Here is a 22,951-nt window from a genome sequence, read left to right on the forward strand (position 1 = left end):
TCAAATAGCAGAGAACACTTTCACAGCACTGTCTTTCTGTCTAGGTAGTCAGTCTATCTTAATTTAAAAAAAAATAATTCAACCCAGTTTCAGAAGTTTACACTGGAAAGTCTGCATTAGCAGTAGGCACTGTAGAACACCTTGTACTATACACAATACCAGAATTTACTAAAATTATGTCAACCATGGAGACATAGTACAGAATACATTCTCCAGACATAAGCATATTAAAAAATTCATGGTAGGACAACTAACAAAGAGGCTCTTTGAAAGAAGAGTAATTTTAGTCCAATTAAAGGAATATCCAAGGCTGGTTAAAAAGCTGCATCGTGTATTTAGGGTATTTCCAGGTACAAAAACCTCTTCTTACCTAGTCATGAATGGATTAGAATACCCAGAGTTTTTATTGCTTGTAGCAAAGATAACAAACCAGAGCCTGTTCTGATGTTGCTTTTTTGTTGTTGTTGTTGTTTTGGGGTTTGGGTTTTTTTTTTTGACACATTTTAGTAACACGATTTAGTTTGAAAATTTATTTTTACTATACCTTACTGACAAGCTTGCAACAAAGAACTACATTTGAAACAGTTCTAATGTGACACAATTTTGCCAAAACTCGGAGAGTTTGGAAGTGCAAAAATTAAGCACTAAAGTTTTAGCCAAAGCCTGAAACAGGAAACAAGCCTTTGTGGTAAATAATACATCCATGCAATTCAGAAACGTATGTAGAACAATAGCCATCTGTGTGATATTTTAAAATCATGACTTCTGGTGACATCATAAACCATAAGCTGAAAGAATTCTGACACACTTGCATTCAACGTATACAAAAATAAAGTTATTATCTTTGATTTTTCAAGAACTTCAGTGCATTCTGCACCAATCCAACTTCAAATATTTTGACATCAACTGTCTACAGAAGTGAAGTTTCATACATATTAAGCATCAACAAGTGATGTTTCACATAGCACAAAATAGCACATTAATGAGAAAAGTGTTCAGCAACAGTTATTGGTAAGTTACAAGGGAAAAGTCCATACAAAAACAGATAATACATTAGAAATTCAGTATAGAAGAAGACTTCATTAAAACCAAATAAATACTAAATTTTACCTTTTCTGGATTGTAATATAAAGATTTCAAAGTGGTAAACAAGGGTGGGCAGCCTTTACTGAAGTTAACCCTCAGGAACTTATCCATTAGTTCTCTAAATTTTTCACCTAGAAACAAAAGTGTATTTGGTTACATGTCAGTGACTACAAGCGTTGTATAAATATAAGCACTAATCGCTGTGCAACTTGGGTAATAGAGCAACTGAGAAACTGCGATTAAGGGTTTTCATCTTTCCTGTTATTTAAGAATAAGATGCTAATATGCTCCAGATTTAAAAAAAAAATAAATCAGACTAAAATGCTTAAATGGCTAGTGTTTAAGAGACTGCTGACGAAGACACAGTAAGAGTCCTCAAACCTTGTAGAAGCTATTAAAAAGAGAAAGTATTAAGTGCTGGCTACAGAGGATGTAGCAAGGGCTATTTAAACAAACATTGGAAAAAATATAATGGTAAGAATAACTAAGCACTTGAATGGATTACCTTGGAGATCTTGTAAAAGCTCCATCATTGGAAGTTTTAATGATTAAGTTAGACAAATGTGTGTTAGGAATAGTGCAGATATAAATTATCCTGCTTTGAGGGAGAAGGATGGATGAAATGAACCCTCTACCTCTCTTCTAGTCCTATTTTTTATGAGTAGGACATGACTTCCGATGATAATATGATTGTTTCTGGAATCAGAAACAGAATAAAAGACTGGGTTTCAGAAGGATAAGCACCACATCAGAATCATCTTTATCAAAATATACTGGCAAAAAGCTAAAAGTGTGATTTAATCATGTTTTCAGGTAAAAATCACAGTACTTGCAGTATGCTACCTTTCTGAGAAATGCTATCTCAAAAAAAAAAAAGCAGGACTTCAAAGAGAAGATATCCAGTCAGGATGAAAATGTATTCTTATATTCTTATTCACATTCTTATTCCTATGATGAAAAGTGGTTGTTTTCAGTTGTTTCAATTTGGTTTTAATTTTTAATTGGTATTGTTTGCTTTGCATAGGGATGAAGTTGCTACACTTCACTGCCTACTCTACTGTGGTCCTCTCCAAGTCTTTAAACAAGGAAGTAGTGCACTTCACATAACGCTAACATATACACATGCAAAACTGTCGAAAAACTCCAATTCATTAAGAATGCATTAATAAGTTTGATTAACAGTGTTGTAGAGATATTCAGAAAATGAGGATACTACTGCTTTGTATATAACATTGTTTCTCAGGTATTTCCACCATTTCTTAATTTCCCTACACTTATTATATCAAGCACTGTTACCAAGACTAATACGAGTACCTCATGTTCTTCTCTAGCTGTACTAAACCAAACTGCTGTACATAGAAACTCCTGCTACTTATGGAGGAGGATCCATAACTGGGCTATAAGCACATGCTTCATTACACAGGGGTTAATTAAAAGTTGTTTTCTTGCACTATAAGAAACTCCCCTATATGACAAAAAAAATATACCAATCTCAGTTTCTCAGTTTCTTCTGTTGAATTATTCTCATTTATGTTCTTGATGGAAGAATTGTAATTCAGAATTTAGGAAAGCAAGACTCAAGTTTCCATTAACTACATATATATTTTTAGAAGGCAGAACAGCTTTAAAACAATGTCTGAAATACGCAAAACATACAGCTAGGCACCCACTTATCACATGAAGCCCAGCTCAAAATTTAGTCTCTGAGGCACAGAAAAGACCTGTCCACAGGAACAGTGAATCCACAGCAGCACAAATAAATCTAAAACTGAAATTAATTGGAACAGCCTTCCTCCATAAAGGTGGTTTCTAACTGGATCAAGGAGCTGATCTATATCGAATACAAGGTTATTAAGATGCAGTGCCTGACAAAGTCTGGGAAGGGCTGCTCTTTTAATACAACCCTGCACTTTAAAGTATTTTAAGCCAATTCTGAATCAACCAGTGTTCTTTGCAAGCAACCGGTCAGTGACCACACTGGAACAAACAGCCTCGTTTCACCAAAAATTCTACCCTATTGAAATTTGCAAATACATTTCTGAAAAAAAGAAGTTTGTTTCTACACCTTCACATTCACTATTAACTTTCGCCAACAGGATGCCTCATCTGCTGTACTTACAAACACAAGAAATCATTTAGTAAATAGATGTAAACCTAACGTATTAATTTCTACAGGATCGAAAACACTGTATCATAACTGATACAAGCTTAATAGAAACAAAAGTTTTAATTCCAGAAAATTCTTACGTGCTATGAAACACTGCAGAAGGCAGTCTACTTATGAGTTTTTTTCTGGACTGATTTAATAATGAATTTTGCTTTCATTTAGAGTAATACTATAGCAGGAACAACTAATCCTTATTACCAAACATATTTCTATTTAAATGAACATTAGCTGTGAAACTACACTGTCAGATATTGTAAGGTAACAGTGCAAAACATCCAGTGAAAAAAATAAATGAAGTCAACAGCAAAACACACTATTAATAAAGACAGGGAAAAGCATTTTGCAGGTTATTTCCTTGTTTGCTATTCATTATCATAATTTTATTACAAGAAGAAAACAATTACTTATCACCTAGCTTTTCAAATCTAGCCGAACTGCCTTAAAATTTGCCCTTGTGTCTTCAAAGAAACTGAAACATCTGGGACTGAGTAAGCCACAAGTGTTAACTTCAAGTCTAAATCTCTTATGAAGCAGTTAAAATCTTGTAATTTTACAAAGAGAGGTGTATGCACACACTCCTGAGCAACAACAGAAAAGTGGACTAGCTATGCTCTGTAGCATTTAAGGTACACATATGTGGTGCTCAGTAAGTGAGAAACAGAAAACTAACCTCAGAAAACCAAAAGCATGAGCAGATACATTGGGAATTTGCAGCTGAACTTAAGATATCTAGCTGTCATGAAGTTTTTAACTTGTGTACTTTCTATTTCTTTCCAAAAGTTCTCTACTGGAGCTACAGCAGCTAGACAACTACATGTCAAGTGTAAATTTTTATGGGATTTACCATTTCATTTAGCGTCCTTCCTTCTATTTTGGATGATCATAGCTTTCTGTTTTAAAGAGTATATACATACTCACTCCAAAACTGAGGATATTTGTGCACCGTATTTCAATAAAACTTTTGAAAAGATAGAGTCACTGAAAGAACTTTGCTATAAAATTAAAAGTTTGTGCTATGTAACACTGCAGACCTGCTTTTTATTCCTATTCTTATTAAATTATCAGCACAAAGTTAGTTCATGTTGTAGATTTAAATTCTAATGGTTCTACAACAATATGTTGTACACCCAGTAAGATATTCAGAGTCACAAAAAAGATCTGGTATTTTCTGGTATACCACCAGTACAAAAATTGATAGGAAATTTCTTAGTCCTATGCTATTGTGATTGTTATATGCATCATTTACATTTTTCAGTGTTCATAAGTAATGTAAGTCAGTTTATATATAAAACATTAAAAGGTATGGGGGAGGTATATACACACCCCCCTATACTTTTAATTCAAGTGTGCTATACCCTCTACGTTTTAACTTACAATTCTTAAACTTGCATGATGCGGAAGAGTTATGTAGAAGAATTCCTACAATCTATATGCCATTCCATACTGTAGTTTTATCAATACAAACATTACATCATTCGTATCACCATTAGAGCACATGAACTTTTTCTATCAATTTCTAAAACATAACAAATAATTTTGTCTATTGCAAGAAAAATGCCTAGGTTTGATTTGTGTACATGTACAAATAGGTATTCAACAGCCTGATGAAAACTTAAAAAACCAAACAAACTATTACAGAACAGATATGCAACTTGTTACCTGAAACAAAGTTTAAAGGTAATCTTCTAGGTGAAACTGCTCTGGGATGTCTTTTACTAACTTCTTCATAAATCTGAAGCCTCTCTTCTAAAGTGCCTATTATCAGTAAATATAATACACATAAGTAACAGAGACAAAAATCTATTCTTCTAAATGTTTAAGTGTTGAGAATTAATTTAGCTACATTTGTTATACAGTTTGGATTTGGAACAATTAAATACTTCAAGCTATTTTTTCCAGTTAATCATAAACATTACTGTGTACAACTGTATTGAAAACAAACTGTATGTACAATACACAACTACCAGCATCAATCACAGTAAAGAAACTGCAGACAGAACAATTACCTTGCACATTCAATCATAGAGTACTAAAGTTTGGTTTCTTTTAGTTACAAGCTGTGCAGACCCATTCACACAGTAGTTTGACATTCATAGCTTCAATTAACTGTTTTTCATTATGCATCTGTCTTAGACATACTTAAAGCATCCAGAGAAATATATTGTGTTTCTAAGTCATAGGCATACAAATAACATACTATGCAAGCATGTTTTTATTATAGGTCCTCTGGTGGCAGCAAAAACAAGGCACAACACTGCCAGTGTGAGTACTGAGCACCAGAACTTTTTATACCTTAATGTTTAAGTAGCTTTATTTCTGCTAGGTTTTTTTTTTTTCTTCCCACTCCTCCCCTTTCCCCCATAATATGCTTTGGAGCTCCAATGTGGTACAACTTAAATAAAACTAATCTGTTGCTTTGAAATGCCATTTTCACATAATTAAGATCAATTTTGCTTGAATATTTTTAAATTGATCAAGCAATTTAAGTAAAACTGAGTGTACAGATCAAGACTACGACACAACATATATTTAATAAATATGTTTGGTTTAATTTCATACGAAAAATAATTTGTCTTGTCACTGAGCTCAGATGTTGGGGAAGGGGGGGGAATATGTTACCCAGTGGCTCCAAGAGATGTACAGTTCTAAGAGTTACACTAAAATAATGTTTGGATTGGAACTAAAGCATATAAAAGCCCTAATTGAAGTCACAAGTTGGAGCTCCAGAACTTACCATGGGGGAGGAAATAGTCCTAAGACCACCTAAAAAATAAAGTAGCATTATTAGTTTTATAAATTAGTACAGTTTCAAACTACATAGGATTTTAATAGGTCAAATAAACTATAGATTGGTTCTTTGATAAGAACTACACATTTTCGTAAACATATTTGTTATATCAAACAGAATAATCAAGTTCTTGGGTAATTTATCTTCTGAGACAATAATCACCATCTCCAACTCCATGGATATGCTAGGAAAACCATTCAAAGGGCAATGTTACCCTCTGCATAAATATAACAAATGCCATCGTTTTCGTTTCCCAATCACAAGGCATATTCCCAGAGCTTACAAAAAACCAACTGTGAAATGGTTTAGGAGGAAGCTGGTAGAGAAATATAATGCAACTATAGTATCTACAAATGATATCCTTGTGGGCTTATGATTTATGATGTCATCAGAATAATTCCAATAAAATTTCCACTAATTAGTGAACAGTGAAATACAAGGAATACCACTCCTGTGTAAACACTTGGGAAAGTTACAACTGCAAAACACTTACAGTATAAATTGTTACAATATTGTAATTTAAAAAGAAAAAACAAAACCAAACAACTAGCTATTTTCCTGGAAAGACAGAACAGCAGTAATGTGAACTAGCACTGGAATAACAAAGATTTTATCACATTTATCACCTTTTCCTCCAAAGAACAGTCAGCTTAAAAAAGATATTTTTTTTTTTTTTCAGATAACCTATCTTTAAAAGGCCATCTGAAATAGATATTTGAGTATTTCTGCATATGCTCATTGAAAGAGGTACCACCTAAACAAGTTTCAGAATGACAATTTTATGTTGTGGTATATGATAGTAGTCTGACATACGACTAACTAGATAGGAATGAATTGCAATTTGGTTTCCAAGTTTGTGTGTGGCAAGGAAGTATTCTCCATGTAAGCACATTACCAAACTCCACCTCTAGCTCCAAAAAGTGAAAGACTTGCTGCTGCTATTTTCATGCATGCAAGTTTGTCAGTGAACATTTTTTTAAATGGATAAACACAACTATATCATATCCAAGATACGAAAGTACATTGTTTTCTGCCAAGTAAGGCTTTTAATCTAAAACAGTAATATATCAAACAGAAGCTTTAAGTATATCCTATATCATATGTATTTTCAATGTATCTGTGTATCTTAACTTACTAGGTTGTAGGGCCTTCTCCAAGCCTTCATAATAATACCAGTTTTCTGCATTGCGCTCAATTAACTCTCTGTATACTTCACCAGCTTCTTTCAGTCTTCCCAACTTCAGTAACATCTCTCCTAAAAACAATGCAGTAAATAACTGAATTACATGGGAAAACACTGATGGCTTTGGAGTAAAGTTTACAAAAATAGATACATAAAATTGGGCTTAATCATATGTAGATACTTTTAAAGAGGCTTTTAATATGTATCACAAATGCTACTTAAAGCTACTAAACACACAGATCAACACAGTTTGGAGCATTCAGCACCTGTGGAAAAAAATGATTATTTTGATGCTTGTATCTGAGTCTTTAAAATATCAAAGAAACAAGAAACTCTTCCTTCCAGGACTCCAACACATGACTGTCACTTTTTACAAGGCTGTTTGCTTTACTACACACACATTTTTTACACCAACTAACCAGTTTTTAACCTGTTAAATGACACTGGTTTGCTACTAAGTAAGTTGTTCTACCAGGTCTGGCTTGCATAGAATTAATTTTCTTTACAGCAGCCCATACATGGCTGTGTTTTGGGATTTGTGAGCAAACACTGATAACACTACAATGTTTTCACTACTGCTAAGCAGTACTTGTAGAGCATCAAGGCTTTCTCTTTTTACCCCTACACTGCCACCCAGCAAGCAGGTTGGGAGGCAATACAATGTGGACAGCTGACCCAAACTGCAAAGGGATATTTCCTGCTATATAATGTCACACTTAGTAATAAAAACTGAGGGGAAGGAGCGTTTGGGCAGGTAGCCACTGCTTGCAGACTAGCTGGGCATCAGTCTGCTTGTGGGAGGTGGTAAGTGATTGCCTTTGCATCACTGGGGGATCTGGTTTGGTGTCTGGGGTTTTTTTTTGGTTTGTTTTTTTTGTGGTGGTGGTGGGGTGTCCCCTTCACTCAAGCCATCATTATCTCAACCCATGAGTTTTCTTGCTTTTGCTCTTCCTCTCTCCTGTCCTGATGGGGGAGGCTGGAGGAAGTGAGTGAGCAGCTGTACAGGGCTTAGCTGCTGGCCAGGGGCAACCCACCACAACCGTGCAACCAAGGAGCAATTAAAGAATACATGCTATTATACTGTATAATTGTGCATATTCAGAACTCAGTACTTCAAATCCCCAAAACAACTGTGGATTATTTTTAATCAAAAAAGTCAATTTTAGTATTCACCTAAGTAGGGCAGTACAAGTAAGTGCAAGCTTAAGGAGGAAACAAGAATCTGATACTTCAGTCAAAAAAAAAGTCAGCATCTGTACTACAAACAGTATTCTTCATGAGATTAAAACTGGTTTGTAAGAGCTCCGATTTACAGAAGGCTCCTCTAATATACACCAATATAATAATCTCCGAGATCTCTGTTCCTGTGTCAATCTAAATTAAACTACCTGCATCCACTCTCCACTTTGGTAGGGCGAGTTACTGGAGCACAAAATTGTAAATCTGGTGTTACCAGTTTCCTTATAGTAATTCTTTCAAATAAAAGATTTCACATGGTTTTTTTCTTTTGCTGCTTTATTGTATCTGAAAGGCAGTCGCAAATGTTTAGAACAAAACTGGCTGAGGGCAGAAGAATGACTTACCTTTGATTTCTTCTACTATTAATTTATCACATATTTGCTTTTCATATGTCTCTATATGTTCTAAAGACTCCTGAAATAGATCTGCCTCTCTCATCACTTGATTTTGATATAAAATCAGTTCACTATATTCATAATCTATTTTATTAGGAGGAATCTGCAGGGGAAAAAAGCAATAGGTTAGTTAACATTTACCCATATATCAACTACATGCAGTATTACAGAACACAAGATTCAGGCTACAGAATAAGTCAGGTCTATTTATATACCCATCCAAACATTCAAAATGTAAAACTCCTGTTATTCGCAATTAAATTAGATTCACTCAGGATGTTGTTAGAGAACAGTTCAAAAGAATTCCTATATTTCTCTTATCTCTATCACTGTGGCGAGCTAATTTAAAAAAGAATCCTTGCCTTCTCTCATGCAATTCAGTAAAATTTGCAAAGATCTTGGTAATCTTTTCCTTCTGAAGGACTCATGTACTCCACAACAATTTTGACCTAAGTTCTGTAGGAAATTGCTGGGACATCACAAGACTCATTTTCAGCATAGCAAAAACTCTGGATTAAACTATTTCCAAGAGCAATGAACCACCCAAATACTAGCCGTAGTCTGACAACTAGAATTTTTCAGACAGGAAGCTTACGCTAGTTCTCTCTAACCAAGTGTTCTTTTTCCTGCAGTTCAATCCCCCGGAAAACAGAGCGCAGAAGCATGCAAAGAGCATTTTCAAGCAACGGGTAATTATTTTGAGGTTTGCTGCCAGTTGTATACTGAGGACTTTGCCTACAGGCTATACAAGACTAGTGGGTCATCCACCTGCCAGTGATACATCAGCCACTGGAAGAGGATGACATTCAAAAGTATTCCTTTCTAGGGATAACTCCCGAAAGTGCATTTAGGCAATGAAAACTCTTGACAGAGTTATAGTAATTATTTCATACTAAATACTCTTCACTAATATGCACACAAGCTACTTCAACCACAAGTAAATTCCAAGAATTTCAGAAACCAAATGCGGAAGTCTCCAGACAATGCCCAGCTGATCTATGCAACAGTTTAATATATGAAATATACTGCCTAAATAGAAATTGTAGAAGTAAAGACAGTTATAGTCTACATGTTTGTTGTTTTTAAATAAAAATGGATAAGATGCAGTTCAGTTTGATAAATGTTACTGATGTTCTTTCCCATGACAGTAGATACTTTGTTTCTTCCTGAGCAAGCAACACTTTGAAGTCAAATTGGTCACCAAATGGTTTACTATTACTTTTCTGTTCCCTGAGTAAAGCTTTTCCACTGTCTTCTTTAAAGAACTAAGTAATTTAATAAACAACAAAAAACACCCCAAAACATTAAACCAGTTGAAATTAACATTCATATTAGAAGAATCTTGTCCTAAACCACTACTTCCAGTCCTTCCCTAAGCACAGATCAATTTTATGAGATTTAACATTTCTGTTTACATGCTTTTTGTATTTTTAGAGGCAGCTTTTATAGCTGTGAGCTTTTAGAAGATTTCCTTTTAGGTAAAAATGTTCTAAAGACAGCATAACTAAATTACAATATTGTAAAGAAGTGTATATCTGACAAAGAACATCAGGTTTGGGGCTGAAAATAACAGCATTAAAGTATTTTTTGCTAGCTGTTAATGTATTATAGCAAATGATGGCTAACGGAACAAGACTAGACCTTGTGCATACTAGTCAGCAGGCAGCATGAAGCCCTACCCATTTCTTTAAGTATATTTCCTCCATCTGCAGCTCCATTTCTGTTCCCACCTTTGCTCAGTTTTTATCCCTATTAAACATTGGAAGGCACTAAAAAAAAAAAAAACTTTGTTACCTGGAAAACATTTTTAACTGCTTCACAGAATTGACACATGCAACAGGGATTAAGCATTTAAACATGTCTTCCTGCAATACTACAAAACTGAAACTTCAGAGCACCAATTTAGTTTTCTCCTTGACTTCCCTCAAAAATATCCTCTCATACAATATAATACACATATCTAAAGTCCACAAGTAGCACAGCTTTTTGGCATGTCGTGAATTGGTTTTAGGCCTTCAAAACAGAATACTCCAACAGCCCTTAAAAAAACTATATATATATATAAAAAGAGAAGAAACATGTATTAACCTATTCTGGCATGGCAGGACTAAGAAAAGAGATTATGAAATCTCAAAAAAAAAAATCAAATTAACTCCCTCTTACACATAGGGCAAATCCACCAGAAGGATACTGTGCTCACTGTCACTACCAGAGACATTTTAAAAGCAGTTTTAGAAGTCCATTTTTAAAGAGATTTTGAAATCTCCTCATGATAATGATGATTTAAACATGCAATTCATCAGAAGGCAAGCAGCTTATAACCCCAGTACTTTATCTGAATAATCAGATTGTCTTATAAAGAATAAGACATTCTATAAAAAGTTTTTTTCCACACCGCTGTTATTGCTGCACAACATCTTTACTCCTCCCTCCCCCCAGAATTATGATTTTTGCACATGAGATGTCCAACTTCCTCTTGAACTCAATTCTGCTGTTTCAGAATAAATTTCTTCCTCTCCTGGACCAAAAAAAAAAAGAGTCAACTTTACAACCACAGATGCCCTAACATAACTGTCACTGAAAGAATGTGACAAGATGCAGCCAAAACATACCTAAGAGCAGACCCCCAAAATTCCAGAGGTTTTCTGTCCATATCTGTAATTGTGGGCCTGATGCAGAAATTAGGAATAAAATAAAAATTAAGAATAAAAGTTTTATTCTGGAAAAGAAGGAAAATGGGACATACAACAGTAAAACAAATTGCATAGTTGTTTTACACCTTTGTTCCCAAAATTTAAATTCTGAAGGGACTCTTAAATCATTTGATTTAACTTGGACAGCACAGGCTGTTACATTTCCTGCAGTGATGTCTGCATTCAACCTCATAACCTGTTTTTGACTGAAATATTGTGCATCTGGCTAACTTGCAGCTTTCAGATGACAGGCAGTGTTGATCTGGATACACTAAGAGACAGAAAATTCACCATTTCCAATGATAACTTAGCCATTAGAATAAAAACGCCAGTGATAAAAAGTGATTTATCTTTTGAATTTGTTGCTCAACTTCCTGCAGCTACTTGTTTCTTTATTTTTCCCCACTAAGCAGTCTTTCTGCTATCATTCTTCCAAAATACAGAATCTAAACTGTACTACAATCACCTAGGGTTTTTTCCTGCCTACAGTAAACAAAGAGAATTCTCTGCCCTTCACTAGACAGCATTTTCACTAGACCTCTTATCTTCCCATATTGTTCCTTTTATTTTCTAACTTTTTAAGAACAGGGTCATCAGTAAGTCTTGATCTCTCAGTAATCAGTGCTATATAGAGAAAATCCCTGCTTCTCCACAGAAATAAGGGTGGCTTTTGCTTTTCACCCATGAGCCTGCACTGAGGAGCAATTTTACAGTAAGCTAAGTTAATCTGTCCGCAGTCTGGATCAACAAAGGCAGTTCACTTCCCTCTATTATTCCCCTTCCTCTTTCCCCTCTCACCTCACAGTTGTTCAGTTCAGCCAATCAATCCTTCAAAAGAGTGATTATTTTTCTGTCACTTTGGCTTCCTGAACCAGCCCTCCACGAGTCAACCAGTGCTGCACAAGGAAGCAGTGGGAGCACACAGGAAAGAGTCAGACTGCTGGCTTTGGCAACAGCTTGTAGTTAGATTAGCTCCATTATTTTGTAATACTGCATCTTTAAATACTCACCTACAAACTCTAAAGTTCCTTGATCTTTTTCTTAATCTTACTGCTTGGCTTTGGCTGTGTTAATTCACATCTGAATCAACAGAGCTGCTTGAGTAATCCAAGTAAATGAATATGACCACCCTACATCACCATTAATCACCAATTATTACAACAGAAGCATTTTACATGTTACATTTACTACTTTGTTCATTAACGGTAAACAGTATCAGACCTAATACAGATTGCCGTAAGACTCCCTGAAACCATCAGTCTGTTGAACCTTCCCATTCACTAGTGACTTTGAAACCCTTCAGTTTTTCAACCCTCTTTTTGAACCTTGAACACCCAACGCCCTTTTATCACAGTCACATGCAATATTCTATCAAATCAGTCACAAAAGTTCATCTGTGGAGTTGGAGTGAATACAAAGGACAGGGCAAGAGGAGAGATTAGAAAAGTAAAGTAAGCAAGAAATGTACCTCCTCAAAGATCAATGGAGTATCCTGAACTCAACCATTTTAAGTGCAGGACTGTTAAATACATAGAGACACCACAACTAGTACACTTGGGGACTATCATGGAAGAGCCAAAGAGTGGCAAAATTGAGCTGTGAGTTTGCTCGGCCTCTCATGACTGTTCTGGACACAACACGTTGATATTTCTCTTCCAATGGCTGGGGGTCTCCATGGGCCTGCACTCCTCAGGGGAGCTAGCACAGCAAAGCACCAGAGTCTCTACTTGCAGGAGAAATGATACTAATGCGGTGATCCTTATTTTTAGTGTTTTTGGGGAGAAAACACAGTATACCACTTAACTGTCTCCACCAGTCTCAAAAAAGAGGAGAGGCTTAATATAAATAGTTTTCTATAAACTCACCTTGTCCAAAATTTCTAGTATATTTCTGTCCTTAAATGCTTAATCAGCTTTTCCACCATTTTCCTGTCACTGATACTACGCTAAGCAATAGTTAAACAGCTCATACTGTTCAAGTACAAACCATTTTCCAATTTATGCAAGTTTACCAAATACTTCCAGTTTTACTAAAAAAATGGCATGAGAGCCTAAGATCTTCTAATGATTTGTTTTAGGGTGAGAGTGAAGATCATGATAACTCGCACAGCCGACTCGACTGATTTAATACGTTAATCTACAGTAAATGGTATTTAAATCCAGCTTAGTCACTAGACTAAAGAACTATCATTGTGTCTGCCCTCAAGAAGCATATTTACACACAACCTTTTAGAAAAGACAACAACATTAACAGCATCACTTGCATTCTCTCCAACTGGTCAATACCACTCTTAAGCCCTTTTAGTCCTTAGAAGAGCCCCACTTTCTTACACTTCATTTGCAGTTTTTCCATCTATTATAGATTTTTTTTCTAATTCAAGTAGTCATTTAGACATTGAACTCAGATTGGGCTCTGCTGACTCATTCGAGAGCCATGACTTTTTGGCTGTCAAACACTCATAGAGGATGACCCAGTTTTCATTTAAACTTCTTGTTTTCAGTTTGTATTCAACCTCGAAGTTACAGCTCTTTTGAAATACTAAGCTATATATATCCCTGGCTTGCAACATCCTTTGTTTGACCATGATACATGACCAAGACACAAACACTGGTCGCTCACAGCAATTAATTTCTTTTTTTACAGTTAATCCCATTCTGGCTGTACAAGATCTCAAATGCAGTTCTCAGAAAGGATGCGAGATTTTGTTTAAAAAAGAAATCACAACCTATAGGTCAAGTAATAGCTTAGTATCTGCACATGTTAATTCCAACACACCTCTCAAGCTGAATGCATCTATAAACATGGTTTTTCTTTCCATGTTACAGAATAATCAACGCATCCATTCTGTTCTGTTAACTCAGATTTTATAGTTCTGAGTTACCAATAACAGAACATGGGAATAGTCTCTCTTAAAAAAAAGGTTATACTCAGTGATTTTAGCATTGTACCATTTGATTTGTTCCAACAAGTTTCAGTAACACCAAATCTTCTCAAAGAATTTTCAGCTATGGTTTCTTTGACACCAAGTACTGACTTTAAGAGCGCAATACACAGATGCATACAAAGCAATGAAAAACTTTTTCACATTCTTTGTGGAGGTGTAATGGCATCCAGGCTATCGCAGGAGAGGGCACATGAGCACATCCAACACTAAACAGTATTTTCTGAAGTTTTACCTACTGTAAAGGGACAGGATCATCACACGTTTTCTTTAGCTAGAAATCTCAAACTTTAAGTTAGTCCACATCAATCTACCCTTATATCCACAACCCTAACAGCCTAATGCAAAGGGGAAAAGTATTCCTGTATTATTTGCATCAGCTGCTATGCTCTGGAAATCTTACCGCTCAAACCAGAAAGCTCCACAAATAGCAAGTTCCTTCTCTAATTCTTAACTCATTCCTAGTTAGTTCTTCATAATTACGAAGAACCAATTCCTCAGATTGTGGGTCTCATACAGACAGTGTTCTATGTCCAGAATAGAAAGTCTTACCTGTTGGGTTTTCCTAAACTCTTCAAGTAGTTTTAAGGCCATATCATAATCTTTTAATAAGTGGTATGCAATGGCATATCCAATCCAGGAAGCCCGTTGTGTAGGGCGCAGCTGAAGTAGCTGGTATCTTGTCTCCTTCGGTGATAGAAAAGCAATTTAAAAATACGAGATGTTAAAAAAAAAGAGTTATTACATCTTTATCACAATTCACCACCACTACAGTTAATCTTTTAAAAGCCCTGGTCCATTTTTGGAATTCTAACAGCATGGGAAAAAGCAGCATGTTTCTGTCTCATAAATCTCGGAGCTACATACTAAATATAGAAGTCATACCACAAGATCGTTGGTACACAAAAGGTGCCATTTTCAAGACTACCTCTTAAGGGCCTACATTATTTCCAAAGATAGAGCTTTGAAATCTCCAGGAGAGGTTTCCATTAGAAAACATGCACTCACTGCCACTGACAGAGCAGTCCCACCCTCCTCATGCCCAGGCCACAAGGTCCTTAGACTTATGCTGCTGCAGGACTTCTCAGACCCCCTTCCTGAGTCAAATCACATTCCTAAATCAGTTATTCCCTTTTCTTGCATGAGTAAATTCAACATCCCCAGTGAAGGAGGCCAACTTATGCCAAAGCCTACAGCCCAGCCCTCTACTTCACATGAAATAGAGGATGGGAGAGGAACAGGACTTTGCCCTTTCACAGCCAAATCAGTTCAGCCATTTTGAAACCACTAAATCTGTTTTTAGACAGATTATAGGGTTTTATTTATGATAAAAATCAGTATTGGGGTTCAAGAAATCAGTCATCGTGGGGCGTTTCCCCGCATACTCCAAGAAACATGTCAGTGTCTTTCTTAAAAAAAGAAAAAAGCAGCCACCTTCAGTATATGCACCCAAAACATCATTTGCAGTACTTCACAATAGCACAGTAAGTACTCTTACTTGTTCAGCTTTAAGTCATCCTTTTTATTTTAGTGAAAAATGAGCTGAGAGCTACAGTTTTAAGAAGTGATCCACAAGTCAAATTGTACAGAATGACTGTACTTCTAGTTCTGTTCTCAACTTTTATGGAGCTCTGCTGCAATATGTTTTCATGCTTTCCTGAACAAGAGCTTAAAACACTTCTGAAACAGCAAAACCAAGTAGCAACAGAACGACTACAAATGAAAGACTTAATGGAGTAGAATAACAAGAGAATGCTAACAGCAATAAGTGGGAATTCAAAGGGAATACTTACCCTGTATCCTTCTAAATCCCTCATCTGAATCTGCAACAGAGAGAGATCTCTCAAGATCTGTAGATTATCTTTATCTAGTTTGAGTGCATTCCGGTAACACTTGATGGCTTCATCGTATTTCTTATCAGAACGTTGCAAAAGACCATAGACGTGCCAACCTAGTGCACGTTAAGGAAAATACATTCAAAATTTTCACAAAGTAACTGCAGTGCATTTGTGTTACAGACTAAACAACATGACACCTTCCTTGAAGACCACCACCGTTATAAATTAAGTCTGATTACTGCAGCCAGACTTTACTGATACATTTTTAAATATTAAATGCTTCCAAATAAACCACCACCTCATTTAAAAATCTAAGCCACATTCATAACCCCCCCAAAACAGTTATAGAAACTAAATGATCCAAAACCTACAAGCTTCAGAAGAGTTATTCCTAGACATTTATTGTTTAAAACATACTACTGTAATTACAGTAAGAATTCTTACTCTTAGAAGTATCTCATTCTAACAATACAATTGTGTACAAGTTTTACTTTTCCTCACTTGCCTATCTGTAACCTCACTTAGTCTCCAGATTTTACAGTAATGGATACACACAGAGCTACATTTTATTCATTGACAAAAGGAAATACTAGCATTTCTGTGCGTCAGAAGTCTTTGTCACATTCTCAGCATCTCAGATTTCCATCAGTAGTGTGTCATTTCAATAGACTTTCCTCTCACAAGCATCTTTTTTTGTCCTGGAAAGATTCTGAATTCAAAGTATGAAACCAACGTATGTGAGAGCAACGTGTTACACTGTGTGTGTAGTTTCCTTGACATGCTCTACCTTTTGCTACTCCAGGTTACTGGTAGCTCACCGAGGCAACACCTTCCACAACAGTAAATCTGAACTTACTTTGCTTTTCAAATTAGAAGTGGCTAAACAGTTCTCTCAAGAAGCTGTCCCATGTGCCCCGAAGCAGCAAAACACAGCAAATCTTGAGGAGAGGTATATGCATCCTTCACCCTCTTCCAACTAAGATGGCACAAATAACTCATAGTGTTAATAACCAAAATATTTAAGAGTTCTTATGCTACTGAACTGAAACAGAAACAACTGTTCCCTCCAAAGATATTAACATTTTAAAACTTTGTATCTCAAAAAGTTGAGAAAGCACATAGAAAATTCAATGTGTTAACCTGGTCAAATTAATCAAAGAAACAGAACCGTAAGTTCCCTCTTTCTTAGAAAGACTTATGTCTTCTAGATATGAAGATACAAAGCAGGTCTGTAATTATCAAGAAGAAAAGATATATGATTCTGGACAAAAGAAAAGACTTGTGAGAATTAATAGGCTGAAGGAAGCTTCCAATACATAAGCAAGAGACCCTGTTTTGCCTTTCTACAACTTCTTACACCTGCCTCAGAACTACTGATATTTTAGATTCCCACCTAAGACAAGACAATTCAGTCCAAAAGAATTTATATGCACTTTTACAGTGTACTTAGACTAAGATAATGCTTTGAGTAATATATCAGGGATCATTACCACTCCTGAATACAATTGGTAATCTGGCTTAATCTTTCATAAATCATATTCTTCACCAAGCAATCAAGTAAAGAAAAGCATAAACCCATCCAGAAATAAGTGTGTACAGTAGTCAAGACTAAGCATAAGAAATTTTAACAGCTGACACAAGTCAATTACACACAGTGCCACCAATTTATTCTAGTAGACAGCTCTGAGCAGTCTTGCATGTGTTCCCATAGCATCCCAAGTGTAACGTGGCGCTATCTGAAACAGTTATTCTTGAAATAAGTGTAGATATCTGACCAGATCATTACTCAAGTTGTATCCAAAAAGGGGTCAGAATTAATCTGTAATTTGGCCAGAAAACTTCTAAATTTCTAAACAATTTTACAACAGCCATTTTCCCCAAACCTCAATATGGGGAACTGCAGAAGAATTAAAATCTTCTACTCCTCCTTAAACATCAGAACACTGAAGTGACCAGCTGTACTTTAAACACCCTCTACCAGGTGTTTTCTAAAAAGCACAGATGACAAAATACACCAAAGCACCTTCACCTGCTACCACAAGAACATAAGAACGCAGAGATGTCTTGTACATCCTTGAAACCAGCTAATGGAATGAGGTGACTTTAATGGCTACTCCGCACCTCTCCCTTTAAACGAAATGATAGGCATTAAGCTCACATAAAACAGGAAATGTAAACAATTATTTTAGAGAACCTCCCAAGTTCTGCTTAGATAGCACTGAGGATCAACAGGCCTTCAAGTTTTCATCAGAACTTCATAGCTGGTCACAAGCCTTTGGCAAAGTACGTAGCAGAACCTCTATTAAAAATCTCAGCCTCAGATCTCAGTTTCTCATGGGCTAGAACATATATTCTCCTAGTCTTGACTCTCCCCATGTACTGAAGCCCCACCATCAGGAAACATTCAGATATTTGGGTAGTGACATTATGATCATCAGGTGCACCTGAAGTATGGTAATAGTAAAAGAGGTTTGCTATTTCTTTAGAATTTACCAAGAGTTGATAACTGAACGTACTGTGACAGCCTGGAATTAATTCTGTATCAGCTAGCTTGTGCTCAGTAGAGAAGCAATTCTGCATAGACAGATTACTCAAGGGGGTTTTCTGTAGAGCTATAACAATACGCTTAAATGCAAAAAGCTGGAACTCCTTGCTTTGTCAGAGCTAGTTCTATGGACACAGCAAAAACACCACCACATTTGTGCCTAATAGGATTTAGAAGAGTTCACACTTTCTCTGAATTCAGAAAACAAAAATCCTTGTTGTCTTCTTAAGGTAAGTTTAAGAAGTCAGCAAAACAGTGATAAAATTCACTAAAACTCATTAAAAATATCAATGTGTCTTTTTAAAAAAAACAAAGAACAAACTTGTCCAGGAAGAGGGTCCCTTTGACGACCCCACCCCCCAAATTAGATCAGAAAAAGCACATATCCCTCCCGGATTTATATGGAAGTCTTCCAGACAGTTTTAGAGTTGGTATGAACTGCAGAGAAAAGTTAGGGATGCTGATCAATCCCACTCTGGAAATTTGTTTAGGAATCAGAATTCCCCACAAACTCTCCACTACCTCACCCAGATCCTTTTGCTTCCTGATTTAAGATGCAAGACTTCTTACACATACATTAAAGTTGGTCTGGTGTTCCTTAGCTGTTCAGCTTTTAAGATCAAGAAAGTACAAATTGTCCTTGACTGTTCTATGGCATACCTCTAGTAACTCTGATAACCTCTATAGCCTTAGAGGTTTTTCCCAATCTCGAGCTTCCTGGATATTTAATATGGGAATGGTGCAAACAACCATCCCTTTGTCTTAACTAGACGGCCATCTGAAAGTGTTTCTTTCAACTGTGATACTAAAGGAAGATTTTTTTTTTAAAAATGTTAAAAACTTAAATATTTAATGGTAAATTTGTCCCATAATGTGCAACTCAAATTCACACAAAAGAAGTAAGGCATTCTGTGCAAACCTGAAGTAGCCTCCTATCTGTGGTTTAAACATAAGACAGCTACTCCCGAAGCTCTTGGGTAGCTGTTAAGTTATTTCACAGATATAAAGTTTTCAATGACAAGTTCAGTATAGAGTAGTAGTCATCAAGCCAGCAGACCTAAGCCATTATCTAAAATTTAGTGTCAAAATAGCTATTTTCAGAACACCTCTAGACTGGATTTCTTATACCTTTTTAACAGAGAAGAAAATTTTAGAAAAGGCCAGATTTTACAAGTCATACCTACTCTCTGCAGAAAGTAAATATCATAGATGGTCTTTTCCTAAAAGGCATTTTTCCTTAAAGAATCTGCAAAATTGTAGAAGGAAAGTAAGACTTCAAGTATCCGATTACCATTTAATATTCACTGTACACACCTTATTTTAGACCGCTTTTATAAAGGCCACATTATGTACTTCAAAAGTATGCACTCATGTAGCAACAAAATTATACACAGGAGTGAGAACTTACAGCAAAAAGATCAGGTTTTGTATTACAAAGGATACAGACATGACTCTTTACATCATTACGAAGTCCTTTACGAACAAATTCATATGCTTCTTCCTTCTTCCCTAAACAGTTCAAGGTCAGTCCTTTCATCGCAAGCGTCTCTGTAAGACATATCATATACTTATGTTTCTGACTTCCCATATGCCAGTTTCACAGTGCAGATACCCTTTGAAGTTGTTACACAGTGAAGTTCCCCATTAAATGATAAATTTAGATCAGGACAGCAGCCTAGCACAGCTGAAGACTGTTATATGGAAGCATTTCCTTTCTTGAAATTAGTCTTAAAAAGACCACTGCAGAATATCATGCAGATGTCATGAACACAGACAACATAAACCTTTAATAAATATGTTTAACTGGCTTTAAGGGAGTTAATAATAATCTAAAGCAATTTTAGAGAGCTTAATGTGTGTTAAAGTTCCAGGTACACAGAACGAGAAAAATTCATTAGGTTGTGTCACACCATAAGAAACAGACCTCTGTCACAGTCAGTTCCACTACTACAGGTTGCTTACAAAGCATTAGTTAAGAGAAGTATATTTTCTGCTACAGTATTTTGGGGGTAAAAGACCTTCTCAAAGTCATAGCATTTTAATCAACATTCCAAGAGGCACAAGATGCCACATAATACTTTGGTACTACTATTGCTTCCCCTCTTCCCCCATTAACTAACATTGTGGGCAACACCTTGCATGCAATGCATGTGCTATGCCTGAAACTTGTTCCAGATTCATATTTTGGGGTGGTTTTTTTTGCTAAATAAGAGACCACTTCTAGTCTCTGCCAGAAGATTATGAGTCACATTTTCATCATAGCATTCTGGTTTTCCTCCAATTGCAACCTTTTCCCCAGTATTAATGGCAATGTCCCATCAGCTCAAGACCAGCCATAAGAGCAGTCTGAAGTTTCATTGATAAGGTCTATCAAACGGTTTAACACAGTTTTCTGTAAAAGTACACGTAAAGGGAACGATGACCCAAAGTGACCCAAAGTTTTTGTTTTTAAGTTGTCCTACATCCACACTATAAGAACAGAGAATGCTAGAATGATACCTTCCCAATAACATCAGGAAGCTTGAAAAAGAATATCCCCACTGTGGGAAGGAGGGCAAGCTACTCCTACCTTCCCGCACTAGGGAGATAGCTGTCCAGCCACAGCAATCCATCTGTTTGTCACCTTCTCACTAAATTTTTCAAATTCCTTGTCTCTGAAGCTAAGTGTGACAACAGTGCAGCTTCCCATCAGATCATTTCATTGGCTTAGTTCTGCTTCAGCTGTTCATTCCAGGCTTTGCTCCCAAGCTTCAAAGCCATTAGTGGCTCAGAGCCCAAGTAGTATGTGTACTGCCAAGGCAGCTAGTTGTCCTGGAAAAGTTTAAGAGGCAGCAAGAGCAGAAAAGACAGAGATATATACTGAGATGTTATAAAAACACAAATGCTAGTAGAGAAAAATGCATGATGTCAGAGCTGGACAAGCCACTAGCTTTGAAACAACAAGAAAACCTTATTTTTATCTCTAGGGGAAGTAATGAAGACAATGAAGAAAAAGCAGACACTGACAGAAGCATGAAAAGGATTAGTCGAACATTTTGCCAAGATTTGACAGTGTCAAATAGGAAAATAATTTTACTGACACAGTACAAGCACAGTCAGTGTTAGGCTGCTTCAACAGCATACAAGCAAGAAAGATTCATTGCATCAGAAGTAAAGATTGGCTGAACCATGCAACAGAAGCCCTATAATACAGTAAGACTAAAATATCTTACTGAGGATTAAGTTCTGACAGATGTAAATAGAAGCCACATTTTTGCTGTTCAGTTTCCTATAGTATTTCTCAGAACAAGATCTCCAGATTCTGTCTTCAGCTTCACATCTTAGCAGCAACAATAAATATTACACTTAACTTCGCTCCTTATTACTAACAATTTGGTATGCAGTACAGAAAATTTAGTGTATGTACTTGACAAAAAGAGCAAGATTTTTAATTCATTGGCAGAATACCTTTATGTAATATTCCAAAAAAGGCTGAGCTTGCTGTTAAACAGGAACATAAGAAAAACCCACATGAGCATTCTGACCCAGAAACCTAGAAAGGCAACTTACTTGGAAGCTTCACTGAAGTGTGCTTCCACCATATACCTTGATCTTCATCATCCCACCACAAAGGAGTGCTAGGGTGGAAACTTGGTCTGAATGCACAAAGACTGAAAATCCAGAGTAATTATTCAGTCATAAGGACAGAATAATGCCCAGCAACTGGCTCCTCTCTTTCACAATCGTATGGAATAGACTGATTATACATTTAAACCCATGACAGAAGAAAAAAGAAAAAACAACTTTTGAACCTGAAGTTACCTCCATGTTCAGCGAATTTTGGGTTAGAGAGGATCATCTTGCAGAACTTGAGTCCATTTTTGTACTGCTTTTGTTCGTAACATTTCTGGAAAAAAGGTAGAATACAATCACTGAAATGCATTTAAAAACTGATTACCCTAACATACTAGTACAAATGCAGTAGTTCCTTCAGTAAGGTATGGTAATCAGATCACTAACAAGCTCTAGTTGAATATGACTTTATATTACATTCCCTTTTTTCAGCATTCAGAACAGCATCTGCCTTCATTTACATG

General features: G+C 36.1%; 1 protein-coding gene across 4 annotated transcripts in view; it reads right to left on the minus strand.

The window, feature by feature from the left end:
- NAA16 (N-alpha-acetyltransferase 16, NatA auxiliary subunit) overlaps nt 1-22,951 on the minus strand; it is a 71,286-nt gene that overhangs the window by 35,528 nt on the left and 12,807 nt on the right. For 2 of the 4 annotated variants that reach the window (XR_010071106.1, XM_063335035.1), the window contains exons 2-9: nt 22,677-22,761; nt 20,319-20,423; nt 16,286-16,443; nt 15,045-15,179; nt 8,808-8,961; nt 7,177-7,296; nt 4,913-5,008; nt 1,111-1,217 (exon numbers count right to left, since the gene is read on the minus strand). Coding sequence is in view for 3 of the 4 variants with exons in the window: in XM_063335035.1 (XP_063191105.1) it covers nt 1,111-1,217; nt 4,913-5,008; nt 7,177-7,296; nt 8,808-8,961; nt 15,045-15,179; nt 16,286-16,443; nt 20,319-20,423; nt 22,677-22,761 (960 nt within the window). In the remaining variant the exon portion in view is untranslated. Of the gene's footprint in view, nt 1-1,110; nt 1,218-1,622; nt 1,783-4,912; nt 5,009-7,176; nt 7,297-8,807; nt 8,962-15,044; nt 15,180-16,285; nt 16,444-20,318; nt 20,424-22,666; nt 22,762-22,951 lie in introns of those variants that run through there. The other 2 variants (XM_063335036.1, XM_063335043.1) reach the window with 2 other exon arrangements.

This window comes from Chroicocephalus ridibundus, chromosome 1 (genome assembly GCF_963924245.1).
Source record: "Chroicocephalus ridibundus chromosome 1, bChrRid1.1, whole genome shotgun sequence".
NCBI lineage: Eukaryota > Metazoa > Chordata > Aves > Charadriiformes > Laridae > Chroicocephalus > Chroicocephalus ridibundus.